Genomic DNA, 18,468 nt, shown 5'->3' with positions numbered 1-18,468 from the left:
CAATATGGGCATTGGTCTGTCACATAGTCTATCTATACCAGGGGTGTCCAAACTTTTTTCAAAGGGGGCCATATTAGAAAATATTAAAACACCCAAGGGCCAACTACATAATGTACCTTCGGATTTAAACTCTTCTATATATCCATATTTAATATCAATGGTCTTTTGTCAGGTGTGTGCTGTGAACAAAAAGTGTATCTCAGCCTTTTTTCAGCCTTATGGCACATTACCAAATGTAACCAAGCAAGCAAGGTAAAAAAAGAAAAAGAAAAAAAGAAAGAAATACAAGGAACACTGACAAATTATACTCTGGGAAATGCCCAGGTTAAAAAACTTTAATGTAAAAATGTCCCATATACTGTTGGGCGGGCCAGTCATAATGCAATTCAGGTATGAAGCTGCGGGCCGTATAAAATTCGTCCCTTGGACACAGCTGATCTATACTGTGGTCTGTAGACTATAGAGTGAAACTGGTCAAAATAGCAAATGTACATTCTCTAGTTGTATCTACTTATAGGCTTACATCTGTAGGCCTAATGATAATAATGTGAAGATTAACTATGACTCATTTAGCCGGGAACCCATGAAGGACTCCAGTCCACTCCACTGCCTATCACTTTATAATTGAGCTGGACTTGATGCTGGCTACAGCTAAAGGTCATTATGATGATCATATGGCAGGTTAAAGTCCTTCAGAGCACCATGGGTTATTGTCTTCAGCTAAATTCCAAGCATTTTCTGAAGGATTCAAGCAATCATGAGGTTCATGGAAACTTCTCAAGAATGTCTCACTGCTCGATTCAACTAGACTACCGGTATTTACTTAACAGCATGTATGTGGTCATGGGTGTAAGAAAAAAGAAAGGATTCCAAGATACACAACAATGGGTCAAACAATAGAGGTGTTAGATACTAGTGTTCACACCTACTAAAATAAAGATACATTTGAAATGACAAGGGAAGGGATATGAATAGCTGACGTTTTCAGATGTGTTCCAACAATAAAGGCTCTGGTGGACATTGAACCTTCACAGCATCAAGCCCAAAAACAGACTGTGAGTGACCATATGCCCAGTTGCCCACCCACGCCATTGATCTTCAAAGTACCGTGGGGCCTCAGTGGGGCCTCGGTTCACCACCACCATCAACACCAGCAGTACCAGCTGGCCAGGGTCGATACCACACTGATCAGGTTCCCCCCCCCCCCCTCTCTCTCTGTCTCTCTTTTTTGATTCATCTCTTTCTCTCCCACTTCTTGTCAATCAGCAACTGCTTTTGAAGATTATACTGCTGCCCCGTTTCTTGGTTGTTTAGTACACAGTAGCCTACTGTGTGTGTGTGTGTGTGTGTGTGTGTGTGTGTGTGTGTGTGTGTGTGTGTGTGTGTGTGTGTGTGTGTGTGTGTGTGTGTGTGTGTGTGTGTGAGATGCATTAGAGTCGAGATACTCATTCAGTCATCCTTTCTAACAACATAGATTGTTTTTGTATCCTTTTGTGTTATTGACCTTGAAAGAAAAGAGCAGTACTTAAAATGTGTTGCATATTGTATTATTATTATTGTTTAAATGTAACAGTTTATTTTTGAGCGGTGCCTCCGCTCCACTACAGAGCTATCAGCTATGTGTGTCCATCCATGTCTGTCTCTGTGTCTGTGATGTCTGTATGTATGTATGTCTGAGCACGGAAAGCTGCACCTAAAGTGGCCAGTAGAGTACAGCACAGAGTAAAGTGGCACAGAGTGAACTACAGTACGAGCCCTGGGCCGTTCCTGGGGCTCTGGATGTTCCGGGGACCCCCGCGGACCCCCACATGGTAACTCTGTCATTTCTCTGCCGTTTCGGACGCGGGGCAGCTCACCGGAACCGGGCCGGCACCCTGGGCGTGTTCCTGGGAGTCTGAATGTTCCGGGGTCCCCTGCACAGTACACTACAATACAGTACAGAGCACAGTAGAGTACATTAACTATAACAATAAATGTATATTTGCACCGCTCCGTTCACACAGGTGTGATTTTTACTGTCATCTTCACTGGAAGGCTCAGTGGTTGGCACTGTTGCCACACAACAAGAAGGTCCTGGGTTCGAACCTGATTGGGGACTTTCTGTGTGGAAGGCCCATGTTCATGTGGGTTTCCAAAACAAAAGACATGTTAGGGACAGATTCATGGTCAGTGTTTGCCCCCTGAGTTAACCCCCTGGGTTAAATGCAGGGGACAAATTCTGTGTGTGGGCAAATGTTCTTGGCAAATCTGTTATAGAGATAACATCATTGCATCTTATTGCTGATAGAGTCAAATGCGTTCATGTAGCCTACAAGTATGCCAATGGGAGATTACGATTTTAAGAAGATTAGTTTAATGAACTCAAGATTGTAATCTAAGGTTAATCATTTTACTGCATTTTAACCCTATACCACCACCACCTCATTCATTCCTGTGGCTTGGGGCCACAGGAATTGTGTGTGTGTGTGCGTGCGTGTGTGTGTGTGTGTGTGCGTGCGTGCGTGCGTGCGTGCATGCATGCGTACGTGCGTGCGTGTGCGTGCTTGCATGCACACACTGTATAACTGATTGTTAATTACTCTTACATACTGCCAGTCAGACCCCCCACAATTTCTTTTCAAATCCTCCCAGCACCACAACAGTGAACAGTCTTGCATTGCAGCGTGGCGGACAGTAACGGTCACTATATTGTTGTCTCTACTGTATTACATGTTAATTTTCCCATGGCAGGTGGCCGTCTCAGTGAGGTCATCCAGTCTGAAATATCAGTGTTGGAAAGTAACTAAGTACATATACTCAGGTTCTGTAGCCTACTACAATGTACTTTTACTTTACTTGAGTATTTTAATTTCTTCACTCCACTACATCTCAGAGGCAAATACTGAATCTTTAATCTTTTAGTCCACTACAATTATTTGAAAATATAGAAAAAGAGACGTCATGCATCAATGTACTCATATAAAGATATAGATGATGAACAGATAAACCAAAAACAAAAACAGACTACAGACCGTTACATATGCATATGCGGTATCATGCATTAACAACATACTTAAATTAATACACAAATATAAACGTGCACATGCGGCAGTTACTTCTTCCACCATTGATTGTTGTCTCTACTGTAGGCTATTTTCTCAGGGCAGCTGGCGATCTCATTGAGGTCATCCAGTCTGAAATATACAGTAAGGGGGGTCCTGGGGAGTGGGACCGCCTCATGTCTGGGCTGCTTCAACAACACCAAAACAATGCCATCACCACACATACAAACTATCAGGGAGAAGAACAGAATGCTAGGCTAAAGGGGTCATGTGAATGGTCTTATTCCAATCTTAATCCTCCATTAAATGTATAGGTATTAGTTTTTGGTTAAAACAAAAAGTGTACTGTTCTTCAATATAATGTTTGTTCAGTAACAGGGGTTACTGTCTCTGAGTCTCCATCTCTTTGATAAACAGAACATTTTCAGGTAGCTGGCAACATTTCAGCCAATCAGGAGAGAGTACCCATTCATCAGCTTCATTTGTATTGTGTTGTTGCGCATTTCTTTGTATCATGAGTATCATATAAGTTCCATATAAGTTCTCTATCCTGATTGGATAAAACTTAATTGTGTCCTGGCCTGAAAATGCATTTTCTATTTAATAAAGAGCTGGGGCCCAGTGGCCTACTATCAGAATAATGAAAATATAAGAGCAATTTACTTATTTAACCAAACAAAATCACATACCCTTGATATCTTTGAATACAACGCCACCAAGTGGAAAACATGTGACTCTGCGTGTTAACCACTAATCCAAAACTACACTACCCATGTGCACGTGGAAATGACGCACTGAAGCTTCCGGCGCTGTCAAGGGCAACTGGCTAACTTTTATCATTTGGTTCACACACACGTGCAGTGTAAAATAACATTATTAGTCTGAAGTAAAAAAATACCAAAGCTCGAAATGGACGGGTTTGGTTCAGACATGTCAGCTGGCGGAGCGGGCGGTAAAATGGATTCTGCGACGATCATGGAGCAGGTCAAGGTCCAGATGGCGGTAGCTAACGCGCAGGAGATACTGCAGGTAACTTAACGCTAGCTCCTTTAAGCTAGCCATTGAATTGCATCATTATTATATTGTTTTGTTGTACTTGCTGTTGTGGTAAGAAGGTGGTATTCAAAGTTGACTGTTGGCTGCCTACTTTCAAGTTGCAATCATATCTTCATGACATCTTTCAGAGAATGAGCGACAAGTGCTTCAAGAAATGTGTAGGCAAACCAGGCAACTCTTTGGACAACTCTGAACAGGTATGGTATTATGGTGATCCAGGATCCTCCACTGAGTGACCAAATTGAAGTTTATGTGAAACTGTTACAAGAATAACCAGCACTACTGTCTGACTACAGAAGGCCACATTTTACATTATTACTCCATATTTCATTGACATCGGAATTACCCATAACGGGGCTAAGGGGGCTTTAAATAAATGTATCTCTCTCTCTCTCTCTCTCTCTCTCTCCAGAAATGCATTGCCATGTGCATGGACAGGTATATGGATGCTTGGAACACGGTATCTCGGGCCTACAACTCCAGACTACAGAGGGAACGAGCTCGCATATGAGCATCATCTCCTCAGTCCTCACTCACCCTGCCTGCCCTCTCCAGAAGTCAATCTCCAACTTGACTTATCCAATAGGAACAGGATGTTGTACCACTGATGCTAAGAACTTACCCGCTGTAATACCTCACAGACAGGCTAGAAGAGCTGTAGCCCTAGAATGTATCTGTTGTTGCATGCATTGCCAAGTATTTCACATACAGAGCCATAGAACACCCGTGTCTGCTTCCAGTGAGTGCCGGGACATGTGCGGCATAAATGTGATTAGCCCTGGTCCAGCGTGTTGGCGAATCTCTAGACACTCTATAAGCACTGGACCAGGGCTAAAATGTGATCGGCGCTCCGTTTGTACTCACCCATTATTCTGGGCCCCTTTGCCCGGAGTGAAAGATGTCCATGCGAATCCGGTGGAAAAGTGGAGATATTTGACTAAATACATGTTTTGTGCCAGAACTTTCACATGGACGAAGCAGACATGGGTGTTCTATGGCTCTGTATGTAAAATACTTGGCAATGTATGTAACAACAGAGATATTCTAGAGCTAGAAGAGCCTGTATTTTAGCCATAACAATATTGCAAGGAACATTTTCATTACACTGAGGATTATTGCTTGGCTATGATTGACTATTGTTTTTCAAGTGAGTTTTTTTGTGTTTTTGTGTTATACATGTTTTTATGAACGGATGATAAACAACATAATCTAAACGGATCCTGAGTACACAGTCAGCCCATACTGTTCCAGAGCCTCTGTTAATGCTGGTTTTCCGTCCTACCAGGAAGTGAATTCCATTTACCCAGTGTAATTCTAGCTGTCTAGTCAGCGAGTTCGCAGATCTACAAGCTCACAACACATCCCAGCATGGCACGTAAGCTTGTGGAACTGCTTTCTGGTGCGTGACACAAGTGTGCAATTAACTGTAAAGTTTTGACCAGACAGGATGGAAAACCAGCATTAGCAGGGATTTTGAGGATTGGGAATCACTTCACTTGGCACAGTCTCCTTTTTTTTTTTTTACAGGGGTAGTGTCAGAGAGCAAGAATTCAATAAATGAAACACCATTTCAGGCACAGGGCTTATCTTACGATGCTGTTCTGCAGACCTAATTTCATTCACCAGAAATAATTGAGGAACAACTTTTTGTTTTCATAACTGTAAACCTGACATCCAAGAACATCAAAACAGACCTATATCGGAGACGGTACTCCTCGAGAACAAAACTGTTCTGTCTGACCCGTTTTCCCGTTGTCACCCTATCTGCCGGCATTCACAGTAGTGGTCTTGTTTCAACAGGGTCTGCTTTGCTGCAGACAGGAGGATTGAACCCTTCTCACATTTTGAGCATGGTTTGTCTGGGAACTCAAATCCTTCTGTGAACCTATGTATGTGTCTTGACTGTACCAAGAAACCAATAAATGTTATTTTGTGTCTGATTTAACCTGTGAATTATTTCCATGAAAGAAATATGCCTTAAGTCTTGTTTATGGAATGTGAACTTTCTCTCACAATATTAAAATGTACAAACATTACCAGTGAATGTTTATTGTATGTTTTAGCTTAGTTTATCACAGTTGCTCTGTAAACATGGATACAAAAATAAGCCAAAATACCAATAAATGAACCACATATATTCCAAAGCCCAAACACATTACATGGCATAATGAATGTTATGACAATAAATAACTGAAATAAATACACAAATTCCCATTATGCATGTGCTAATAGGAAGTCCAATGGTCAGAGTTCAGAATTATGTTTCCATAGGGTTCTCATCTCCAGTTCACATTAGAGAAGTTGGCCCCAGGCCAGATAATTGCACATTAATACAAACAGTTTAACAGCACCCATGAGCAGTATATCACACACAACAGTAGTCTGAACTGGAGACTGGAGTGGGTCAGATAAATGGTGTTTCTGTGCCTATACAGTATGTATTAAATACAATGCAACATGCTGACTCAGTCCATTAGCATGACTTAAGTCCTTGTACAGTACAATGTTCTGTAGAAGAAGCACCAGGATCGTTTATCGGTCTCCACATGGAATGTAGTGATTTCCCGTGTATCATTTCCTTTCTGCATGACTTCAGAAAGGCAGGTATCCTGATATCCACTGCCTGATGGCCGTCACACGTGTGTACACCCCTGGGTAACCAAATCGTCCACAGCCGTGTCCCCAGCTTGTCACCCCGGCAACAAACCACTGGCCATTGCGCTGTCGACATGTAAGAGGCCCTCCAGAGTCCCCCTAGGTAAAAAGACATGAGACAGGAAACACTGTCAACACAGGGGAGTGGCACTAAAACCAAGTTATCAGTCATATTTAACATTGTTTTCTCCGTTCTATGCAAAGAAAAAAGGAGAATAAAATGGTTGACTGGGGAGAGAGACAGACCAAAAAGAAAATGTCACTTGGATAGCTACTGGGTGCCAGGTGACAGGAATGCATCTGGCTAACTTCCATAAGAAGATTACAGAGACTGAGAGGGCGAGAAGGGAAACAACATAGTTTTAGGGAAGGAAATTGTACTCTCTCCCATCAGATAAGCATTTCTCAGTGTAGCAGAACTCCTGAATAATAAGATTTTATCTGTCATGTCTGATGCATGTTATAACTGCTGATGTGTCATCAAGCCATGACATGATAATAATAAACATTCATTTGTATAGCGTTTTTTTAGGGGGGAGGGGTTGCAAAGGGCTTTACAAGACTAGATAAACCTTTATGAGAGAGGTAATTGCAACAATGTCCAATAGTACAATAACGATGGCAGTGCAGCTTGTGTCTGTTGTGCAAAAAACTATATTGACATGGAAGAGTAGGAAGACCTCCTCCAACCACTGCAGATGTGCTGTACTAGCTACTATATTGTATACTCTACCATACAGTTTGCGTAAACAATCTGGGTTGCAGTTTTAACATAATGTGACAGGTGGGACTTAAAAGGTGACACTGACTTTGCTAAACTGATCTCTGTCCAGAATAGCAAGTCAGTCAGGCCTTAGTGCACTCTTAACTATCCACTCTAAAAGAATGATCTAATCTACACCATTGCCCCAGTTCCCAGAGCACTAGGATAATCTTTGCGTATGGCCTTAAGGTGCTGCTGTCTAAAGGGTAATATAACACACACAGGCTGCGAACAGCACACGTAAAAACAGCCGCCTCCATTATTCTGGACCTATCCCACGCCGGTGACGTCAGATGCGCATTTATTTTTATTACTACAAATCTGATAGGCGTGCGGCAGCGTGCCGTGTCCTGTTGTTGCTTATGGGCGGCACTTTACACACGCCGATACTGTGCTGCTACGCTGCGCAGCCTGTGTGTGTTGCCCTTTAGATCTTTTACCACCAAGATGGCCAGCCTCCTGAATGAGAAAAGAACATGATCGTGCCACATTGTTGTACAACATCACATCTTACCAGGCAGGTGTCTCTTCCTCCTTCCATGTTGCCAGCACACATCATGCTAGAGGTCAGCCCAGTGCCGTAGGATTGCAGACAGTCTAATTGGTCAATAACGTTCACTGAAGCTTTTTGCAGTAGGTTAGTCAATGAACCTGTTGACAGAAAATGAATGAAAACTTGGTCATGCAACACAATTACAACCTAATTACACCAAAACGATTGGTTTTTGTTAATCCTGTTTTATTTTTGTTTTGCCCAATTCAGTCATTGCCAGTTCCCTGTGTGTATTGTGGTCCATGATACTGCCAAAACCCACTGTTGGCCTGGGGAGGGGGCAGACATCCAAATTCCAAATGCTTCTACCGGGCACATACACATAGAACCACCAGCCTCCTCTTTTCATCTGACAGCGAGGAGTTTACAACGACCAGGCTGAAAAACAGCTGGGATCACTGAGCCTTTCCAGCGGCCACCCCAGGCTCTAAAAGTATTTGCCCATAGATATCAATGCTGCTCGATTGTTATTTTAAAATCTATATTAAAGATGAATTTGTTCTCCCTGGCCTTCAGTGACAGCTGATGGAACCCTATGCTTTCCCCTACCGGTGCTAATGTATTGTTTGTGTTTATTTCATTGTGTCTGTTTACATGTTTTGCACGCGCACAGCCATTCACTTCCTTGTTTACAGGCCGACAAATATGCTATTATATCTAAATCTATGGTGCTGTCCATGGTTTCGATCAGAACACCGGTGTTCTGTCCCAATTGTATGACTTAACCAAGCATCTCTTTAGAATATTAACGCTTCTAAAGAGAGATCAGACTTGACAGCGCGAGGTAGTAATGGAACATTATAACTCCCTGTTTTGGGGGGAAATGGAAAGCGGGCATTTCAGAGTAAAATCTGTCTCATCTGCTAGGCACTCTAGCGCCTATATTTTGAAAAATTCCGGGGCATAAAAAGTGTTAATTGTGAAATGTTTGTTGAACTTCCCAGTCAAGTTAGGAATTGAACCAAGGTCTCCATGCTGGTGTTTTCCCTTTATGCCAGCAGGACTCCCACTGGCCTTCGCATTTTTATCTATGCCTTTGTCAGGTGTACTGAACAGTATGTAAAAAGGCAGGTATATAAAGTCCATTAATGAAAGACACCCGGGTTATTTATCTCATAAACCTTTCACTCACCAAAAATAAATGACTTTTCGACCAAAAGCATGTTTTTCTTGTGACCTTGTAGGTCGGCTATTATCAAAATAATCTACTTTTTGTTTTCAAGTGTTAAATGTCCCTCACCTCCTTCCCTCATGGATCCCCAGCCTGCAATGTAGCACTCTGCGTCCTTGAAGAAGCCGTGGGCTGGTGAGGGCAGGCAGGCCGGCTGAATGGTGTATGACCTGGAAGCCGGCACGGCCAGCTCTAGCAGAGCCACGTCATGATCCATGGTGGTGCTGTTAAAGCCTGGGTGGAGAATGATCCTCTGGACGGGTATGACCAGGGCTCCCACCCCAGACCGCAGCACAGAGCCCAAGCTCACCGACCAGCCAGCAGGGTTGGGGTTGGTGCCACTGTTGGATGGTGGGGACGAAATAAAGGGTATTTTAACCACATGAACCCTAGTGTTCCTGTACTGGGCATGTCATAATAGTAATAGGACAAAATCACATGTGAAGTGACGGGCGCTCTTATCATGATACGTCATCATACATCATCTCATTCTGGCCAATCAGAATTTGCGTTCTCACTTTTGTCTTCAATGTTTGTGGTTACAAACTTTTGTCTTCAATGTTTGTGGTTACACACTTTTGTCTTCAATGTTTGTGCATACTGTATATAACCCTCAAAGCTGGACATAGTAGGGGGTAGCGCCCCTCAAAACTAGGCAAACATTCTGCAGAAATTATCAATATACAAGCTTACAATGCATAGTGTTTCGATTCATTGACCTTGTAGATAGGTCATTTTTATTTGTTTCAATAATCTTTTTTCTTACAATAGCCTAGGAAAATACAATGACTGGAAAATGTATTTAATCTACAGTACTTAGAAATAACTCATATGCCGGAAAGGTCATCAGGATCGGGATTCGAACCCGCAACACGTTGTCGCAGGTTCAACACGGCATGGGTGCCAGTGGCCCGGGCCGACAGCATATATTTTAGTCTTTCATAGGCTATATTGACATTCACAAACTAAATTCAAATGTCCATGACGTATTAACCACACAATGATGCTAGCGGTCAACATTGACTGACTCCATTATTCAATTACAACAAATAAAAATCACACCCGTGTGAAGTGAGGGGTGCTCTTATAATCATAATGATGCCATTCACAAGAAAAAAGGTCTATGTTTATGTACAATATATGGCCGAAACGGCTGTTTGCATGAGGCAGACCTTTTCAAGCAATGTGCCGCAGTCAGCAACCATTTGCTGTGTATGAGTGTGGCGCCACAACGGTGAACTCTCTGATACTGGAGACTGCCAATCCAGGGCCACTCCCCTCTCCGAGCTGTTACGCCACCCACAATCCTATGGGAGCCCAGCGCAGGACGAACACCACAATCTGAAGTGAATGCAAAAAATATTGTTAATTTGTTCCCCCCTTGATTCACTTTTTCCTTATTTCCATATAGATTATTAGTTGGATCTTATTAGGAGTAACTTACCACAGTTCTTTTCATCAGCCTGGTTTGAGCAGTCTGGAACCCCATCACACTCTGGATTGACCTTGCTTATGCAGGAGTTGGCACTACATTGAAAGATCCCACTGCAGTTCGAAGCTGAGAGACAAACAACATAATGTATGAGATTTCAAATCACATTTAGATTACACTGTATTTGTCAAATCCTATCTGTCTGTCTGTCTGTCTTTCTGTCTGTCTGTCTGTCTGTCTGTCTGTCTGTCTGTCTGTCTGTCTGTCTGTCTGTCTGTCTGTCTGTCTGTCTGTCTGTCTGTCTGTCTATCTATCTATCTACAGTATATGTAAATGTAATTGTTTTATATGTTGATTTTAAAAGTCACTGGTCTCCCCGGGCATTACCAGTTTGGGCTGGACGGGAGGCGATATCTGCAGCTATGGTCCTGGGTATAGGTGGCTGATTGTAGGCTTGTCCCACAGTAACTGGTACAGTAGCAACATAGGGGGCTTGAAGAGGGACCAGGCTGGGGTCAGCGTAGCTGAGAATCCAGTTGCGGAGCCGAGTAACCCGGGAGTAGACCCCAGGCCTATTGACCTGGGCACAGCCAACACCCCAGCTCACCACCCCAGCTAAGAAGAACCTCCCTGGGGCCTCCTCACACACTAGGGGTCCTCCAGAGTCTCCCTGGTGAAGAAATACAGAACAGGATCTGTGATTAACTGGTAAATGGTGCATTTATATAGCGCCTTTATCCAAGGCGCTTTACAGAGATTGTGCATTACATTCACCCATTCACACTTTCATTCATACACCAATGGCAGCGGAAACCATGCAAGGCACCAACTAGCACATCGGGAGCAATTAGGGGTTCAGTGGACACTTCGACAGTAACTCTGGGGGAGCCCGGGTTCGAACTGGCAACCTTACGGTTACCATCCAGGCACTCTACCCCTGAGCCACCGCCGCCCCCGAATACTTTGATAAGAAGGAATGACTAAATACACTGCGTGTGTAGTGTAAGTGTTTTCTTGGTGTTACTCTCTACTATATTCTTGTTTCTGTGTTGTCATACCCAAGATTCGAAAACATTAGTGCCGTAATAAGGGCCTGGGAAGATTGCATTTTGAACAAAAGGCAGTACCAATTGTCAACTAGTAGTAGTTCTACCCACAGAATCTAAATATCTCAATAGAAGAACAGGTAGACCAAATTCTATTAAAAACAGTGTTTAATAGTATTTTGAGAATTTGTCAATAACACATTTATGTGGAATATTTATTGTGAAAGGTCAAAGATTAAATCAAAAAGAATTGTAATTGAAAAGGTTACACAGTATGACTTTAACGAAAATTTCTCTAAGGTGTTACATTGAACTGGAGTGGGAGGCAGATACCGGTAATAATCATTTGAGCATCTTCATTTGAGGGGAAAAGTTTACCCATGTCATTGTCAACCATAGTCCTGCATCCAGATCAGTAGCCCACGTTACGATGACACAGTAAAATGTCAGCCTATTTAGGGTGTAACCAGTGTCACTGCGCAATTTAACCCCTGGGTGCATATTCCAAATAACAAAAGGGAGAAACTACAGTATCTGTGTATTTATAGAAGCTCACCCAGAAAGCAAAAATGTATTGTCCATAAATGTAAGCAGATAGCCTGCAATTTAATACTGGTGACCTTTTGAATGGGAATGTCTGATAGCTGAAAATAATCTCAGCTGAGAGATGACACACAAACACTTACAAGTAAACTCAACAATGTCCTGTTACATTATATCCACCCTAGAGGCAGAATAAGTACTAGATAAAAATGAATTAACTGAAACTCTGAGCAACTGCAATGTTTAAGCAAACAGGGCCAGTATGTGACACACACTAACCTGACAAGAGTCCACCTTGCCCTGCAGGAAGCCAGCGCACATCATGTTTTGAGTGACAGCTCCTCTGTAGACGGACGACTTGTTGCACATCTTGGTGTCAATGATCTTCACCACTGCCTTCTGCAGTGCAGGTGGCACCGAAACTGAACAACAAAATGCACCAGTTACTTAAATGATCCATCTCTAATAAGAGCTGCTTCATGAAGCCTGAATTCACTTTCTACAAGAGGATAACATACAATAATAAAATATGTTTATTATTATTAAGTATGGCGGATTACAAGCTGTGTTTTGCCATATGCAATTAGAATATGTCTCCACAGGGTGTTACACAGAATAATATGCAGGAAAAAAGACCACTATAGGAATAAAGTAAATTAATCAACTCAGAAAGACTCACAGATGAACTGATGGAGTGCTCCCCAACCTGACACCATACAGTTCTGGCCCGGGACGAAGGTATGCGATGGGGATGGCAGGCAGATGGGCTGGACGTAAGGACTGAAAGTGACGGGAGTCTCCAGTTCAAGCATGGCCACATCGTTGTCTGAGGTACTAATGTCATAGTCCGGGGACACCACTAGAGACTTGATGTTTATGGTGACGGTTTCAGTCTCCTCACCACTCACCAGGTTGGCCCCAATCAGGGCTGTCCACTCTTTGGGGTCATAATGCCTACAGCGAGGAAGATGAAAAGGACAATATTTAAACTATATCATTAAACATAGCACCCTTTCTAACTTTACAAGGTGCTTTAACAGAACAAGTACAAAAATACAACATTATAACAACAATAGAAACCTTACATTACAATGATTTTCAAAGACTACAAGATGACCGATTGCATTACTGGTGACTGACATAATGGTAGCATACCTCTCAAAGCAATGTGCTGCACTGACTAGCCAACGTTCATTGATGAGGGAGGCTCCACACATGTGACGTCCATGGAGTTTCAGACTAACTTGCCATGGTGCCTCCCCACGCCGAGCGTCCTCTCCACCCACAACACGACTTCCCATGGCAGGACGGGTGCCACAGGCTGCGGGGAGAGAGTTGGAAAAATGGCGAGAGAGAGACAGAGGGAGGAAATGAGGGAGGTTAAATCATGGGAAAGAGTTCATTACGGTTTTATGTGTTTTAGCTTATTTTATCTTTTTCTTTTGCCTTGCGCTGTAATATGTGATAAAGTAGGATTGGACTCAATTATCAAACTATTCTTATTTAAAGTATGACCTGTGTATGCTGCCGCTTATAATGGTACATTTATGCCATTATCTTCTGCAGCATATTATATCAGGATGTAATACAGGTTATGTACTATTTTTGATAAGCGATACATAATCATATACACTATATCAACAAATGAGAACTGAAAACCAAGTATGACGTTTGAAGAGACACTCACAGCAACGAGCTTCATCAGATCCATCGGCACAGTCAGAGATGAAGTCACATTCTGGGTTTGATTTGGTGACACACTCCCCATTGTCACAGGTAAAGGTGTTGACAGGACATCCGGCTAGAGACAGGAGAACACAGCAGTGTCAGCCAAGTGTGTAGCTACTGTAAGCACGAGTGACATACAGTCATGTATGTTACATCACTGTTACTAGAACTTACAGTGTAATACAGTGTACTACAGTGTACTACAATGTTCAGTAGGCTACATGTCATTGTCAACATCAGCTACATAGTAATAATAATGGAATGGAAGGTACCTGACTTTTTTGCTGTAACTCATTAAAATCCTGCTTCAAGACCTACTAAACTAAAGTATACATTGCATAAACTATGTACAACATTTTTTGAAGACAGGGGCAATCTCTGCTAGTGTGTAGAAGTCAAAATTAGTCTGCTATAGTAATTTAAGTGATTTGTCTTATTAACAAATAGATAATAAACTTTATTTGTATAGCACACAAGCAGCAAGACAGATAAAGAATACAAATACTATACTCACACATCATTTCATCAATATTATAGAATGACTTTCCACTGGTCCCTTTGAAAAACAGAGAAAAAAAAGAAAGGTAAGTTTGCTAATGCTACAAGAAGTGGTGAAGTGGTCCTTTAATAGTTACGCTATTATTGAATGTGTCTGAGGGTCATTCTAACATCATACAGTACAATTGGAGACCCTTGGATCACACTGGATCTATTACTATACAGTCAGCTGAAAACGTTACAGCTTAAGTACCAAGTAAAACGATAGCGTTGATCTCTCCAAACTCAGGCACCACCAGGGGTTTCCCATTCAATGCTGAACTGAGTCCCACTCTCAGCAAGTCCTGGACAAAATTCTCACTGTATGGCTGGATCTTAGATACTCTGAAGACCAGCCTAAACGTGGCCATCACATCATCGTTGATGTTACTAGAAAGACAAGAAAAACACAACATGGTCTGCCATTAATTATGTCTGTCCACTTGACTAGAAGAATCAAGAACCAAGGAGGTATAATATACTACTCATACTGGTAGAAGCAGCAATACGTTAGTGTGGCAGGTTCTGCAATGCTGTACTAACAGTAACACACAACCATAATAACAAAAACAAACAAAAAAGATATGATATGAAAAAGAAAGAAAGAAAAGATTAAAAAAAATAATGATTCAATTAAAATAATACTAATAGGGAATGAGCAGTGGAAGGGTTTAGGGGTAGATTAGTGTCTGGGTTTATAGAATGTGCAATAAGGCATAATTGTATACAGAAGATACATTGAATTGTGCAATATCGATTTGAGCAATCCATAGAGGATTAATTAAAGTTAAAATTTTCATCTCTATTAACATCATTTTACACTTCTTTACACAAATAATAGCTACCACAGCTTTGTTTTCACTCACCCATAGGTAATAATACTGCAATCAACATAGTGATGTGATACTGATGAGGCAATGAAGACATTTTTTATCTGAAAGAAATAAGGGCGGGGGGGGGTCACAGTTTAATGAATGAAAAATAGTGAATGAAAAATCAGTATACCATGCACCTTGAGGCAAAAAAGACTTCTTCTTTCTAACCTTGTTCTTTAAAACTGAGGTCAGCATTATAGAGTAGCCAGAGTCCTCGTTCTGCAGTTTGGAGTCATACTTCAGACCCTTTAATTCCACTGTCTCCATGAAGTAATGCTGCTCCCTCACTAGGTATGCTGAAAATGACACAAGACATTGTATACGAATTGTATACATCCATGAGATCATTGTTCACCATTACAAAACACGCCCTTCTGTTACTGTTTAGAGAATAAAGGCCATCATCAATGATAGCATATCACTCATATCAGTGTTTTAATTTTAAGTGTCTGTGAATTCCGGTAGTTAACATCTCCTTTTTAGAATAAACTGTAACAAATATTGTTTGTAATAAAATGCAACAAGCAAAAAAGCCTAAAATCTGGTCAGAGATTGTGTACACCGAATTACACAAGATACAAGATTAGATTACACATTACACAATTACATATTAATTTATTCATTATTTGTTCCTCTCATGGTAATGCATGGAATATTCATAATAAGAAACACAACCCAATTCACACATCCCATGCCACATCTGTGAGATACTGTGAGATGAAAACTGGCAGAAAAAGACTCGTCCACTGCAAAAAAATGCAAAGGAAAACTCCTTAGACTGTGACTTAAGAAAATAAATTGTATTGTATTTCTATATGCTCATTATAAAGTGCTCTGTGCTCAAAGTGAGATTAAAATAGCAATTTATTTCGGTCCTGGGACCTTTGTCAATGCTGCTAATCTCACTTTGAGCACAGAGCACTTTATAATGAGCATATAAAAATAAGTAAGCAAGTATTTTTCTTCTGTTTTTGAGACGACCACTCCTGCAGTTAACCTGGAACTAAGGAGGATAAAAAGTACAACAGTTTCTCCTGTGCTTTAGTCCTACCTATGAGTAGGCCTGTGAAGACCCCGATAAGGAGGAAGACGAAGAGGAAGGCTAGGAGGATGCTCTTGTAGCAGCCAGATTTAGAGGAAGAAGAGGGACCTGTAGAGGACCACGGCTCTCCTCCGTCTTTCTTCACCTCCATGGTGGATTCACACTCACAGCACCAGCCTCACAACTCTCCTTCCACTGGCTTGAATATCACATTAGCCCCAAAGACACCAAGCCTATAGTCTTGGGAGGAGGGAAAGAAAATGCCTCTATATTATTTCCTGTACTGGATATCACCAAAAACAGGTCAAAGACAGAGAGGGTGTCAGTAGTAGGTTGTGTGTATACAGTCACAACAAGATGTAAGGAAACACCATGCGTATAGTAGGCTATTCCCAAAGGAACTGGGTAAGTGGACTGTCTTTGACCTGGTAAAGACTTTGGCTATCATACTAGGCCATAACATAACAATAACATGACATGACATAACAAACAATAACATGCATGCATGGGCGGGGTATTCATGTGGATAAATGTCTCATTTACTGTAATCCAGACTTCGGAAATTCACTAGATTACTTTCTACATCTGATCTGCATGCAGTGTACCGAAAATAAACAAAGAATCAGATCAACTTGAAGACAAATTAAAGGACAACTTCACCCATTTTCAACTTTTCAGCTTTCATTACAGCATGCTAACTTTCCAGGAATAGAAAACCTGCTGTTTCTATTAGCTTAGATTCCCCAGAATCTCCACTAGATGATGTCACTGGTAAAACAGGTTTCTGAACTGTCCACAGCCCTCCTCTGAGACAGAGTACAAAAAAATGGTAGCCTACCATGATAAGCATTAGTGAGGAGTCACCAATTATATGAAGATACAATTAAAATGGGTGAAGTCGTCCTTTAAGCACCCTTAGCAGGGTGCATAAACAGATAAGGCCAGGGAGGCCATCTTGCCATCCGATTATATAGATGTTGAAAATAAAGTTAAAAGTAAAAAAACAAAAACATTTTAGCAATATGTTACAGCTTTTGGCTTATAAAACCCGTGAAGACCCGGAGACATGAGTTAAATGCACCAGAGCATTTTACGCACATCAAAGCCAGGTGCGCCCTGCCATTAAAACAATAAAGGCTTTATGTTCTACTACAACTAAACTCACTCACCGCTCCTGTGTGTGATTGGATAGCCTTCCTCTGTGCGCTGACATTCACAAAATCCCTCGCTTCACACTGGAGTGGAGGACAGGATGCAGACAAAAAGATATAGATGGATGGAAGAGAAGCAACAGGTGCAAGAGGTCCGCTATAATAGTTCCAGATGCCAAGCGGAGATGCGTGTGTGTTGTGTCTCTGGGTCTGGAAGCAACTCACATTATATAGTTCGGCTACAAATCCCCAATCTGTCCTCCTCCCACTGGTCTGGATTAGGGGCGACTTTTGGTTACACCTCGGTGTACACAGGCATTTGTCAGAATCTTGCCATTATCTCATAATCTTCGAGTAAATAATAACACCCGACACTACCATCCTCCCCAAAAACACACGAAAACTGAAAAACACAAGGACTATAGGAATAATAGCCGATACAAAAAACTAAGTATCCAAATGATGAAAGTCTTTCAGTCCGTCAACATGCAGCCTTACAATCCATGCTCCCTTGACACAGTGACTGAACAGCAGAGGAGGAGCATAACGTCCTGGAATTCTCTCTTTGCCCCCTGGCACTGTGCCCAGGGCTCACTACGGTTGGCAAACCATTAGTCTTCTTTTACCTGGATTACAGCCTCCCTAGACGGCGTCTTCTATAGCTCTTTTTCGTCTATTTACGGTTAATTTGTTTGTTTTTAGTTAAAATTTGTTTTAAAAACGCCATTAGCAATAAAGAGAATTTAATGTTTGTTTTACATCATCATTACATCACCTAATCCTAGCAACATGAGTTAGAATTCCCTCCTCGGTGTTGTAAAATAAGAGCGCCCCTCACTTCACACGGGTGTGATTTTTAGATGTCCACGCAGGGT

At 41.8% G+C, this 18,468-nt stretch overlaps 2 protein-coding genes across 3 annotated transcripts; one reads left to right on the top strand and one right to left on the bottom strand.

The window, feature by feature from the left end:
• The first annotated feature begins 3,778 nt into the window (after positions 1 to 3,778).
• timm13 (translocase of inner mitochondrial membrane 13 homolog (yeast)) lies at positions 3,779 to 6,037 on the top strand. The gene is made up of 3 exons (XM_079505916.1): positions 3,779 to 4,070; positions 4,226 to 4,294; positions 4,510 to 6,037. The coding sequence occupies exons 1-3, from the start codon at positions 3,951 to 3,953 to the stop codon at positions 4,606 to 4,608; spliced, it is 288 nt and encodes a 95-aa protein (XP_079362042.1). The 5' UTR covers positions 3,779 to 3,950; the 3' UTR covers positions 4,609 to 6,037.
• A 213-nt stretch (positions 6,038 to 6,250) lies between these two features.
• Positions 6,251 to 17,981, bottom strand: tmprss9 (transmembrane serine protease 9). Of its 2 annotated transcripts, none has more exons than XM_079505060.1 (16): positions 17,612 to 17,981; positions 16,452 to 16,682; positions 15,569 to 15,696; positions 15,392 to 15,459; positions 14,740 to 14,915; positions 14,503 to 14,544; positions 13,948 to 14,061; positions 13,416 to 13,581; positions 12,940 to 13,214; positions 12,540 to 12,682; positions 11,059 to 11,341; positions 10,684 to 10,797; positions 10,412 to 10,580; positions 9,309 to 9,580; positions 8,030 to 8,166; positions 6,251 to 6,851 (listed from the first exon to the last, which is right to left on the bottom strand). In XM_079505060.1, the coding sequence occupies exons 2-16, from the start codon at positions 16,591 to 16,593 to the stop codon at positions 6,690 to 6,692; spliced, it is 2,391 nt and encodes a 796-aa protein (XP_079361186.1). In that variant the 5' UTR covers positions 16,594 to 16,682; positions 17,612 to 17,981; the 3' UTR covers positions 6,251 to 6,689. The 2 variants fall into 2 exon arrangements, with proteins under 2 accessions (XP_079361186.1, XP_079361187.1); XM_079505061.1 differs by lacking the exon at positions 17,612 to 17,981 and adding an exon at positions 17,281 to 17,376.
• Positions 17,982 to 18,468: the final 487 nt, after the last annotated feature.

Source organism: Electrona antarctica (assembly GCF_951216825.1).
Source record: "Electrona antarctica genome assembly, chromosome: 7".
Taxonomy (NCBI): Eukaryota; Metazoa; Chordata; class Actinopteri; order Myctophiformes; family Myctophidae; genus Electrona; species Electrona antarctica.
Note: the sequence above shows the minus strand (reverse complement) of the source record. Positions and strands in the feature narration are given on the sequence as shown.

Coding starts and splice junctions, on each gene's coding strand:
- timm13 (XM_079505916.1), top strand. CDS start 3,951: ATGGACGGGTTTGGTTCAGACATGTCAGCTGGCGGAGCGGGCGGTAAA. Junction 4,071..4,225: donor ACGCGCAGGAGATACTGCAG/GTAACTTAACGC, acceptor GACATCTTTCAG/AGAATGAGCGACAAGTGCTT. Junction 4,295..4,509: donor CTTTGGACAACTCTGAACAG/GTATGGTATTAT, acceptor CTCTCTCTCCAG/AAATGCATTGCCATGTGCAT.
- tmprss9 (XM_079505060.1), bottom strand. CDS start 16,593: ATGGAGGTGAAGAAAGACGGAGGAGAGCCGTGGTCCTCTACAGGTCCC. Junction 14,916..15,391: donor TGCAGTATTATTACCTATGG/GTGAGTGAAAAC, acceptor TTGTCTTTCTAG/TAACATCAACGATGATGTGA. Junction 14,545..14,739: donor CAACGCTATCGTTTTACTTG/GTACTTAAGCTG, acceptor TGTTTTTCAAAG/GGACCAGTGGAAAGTCATTC.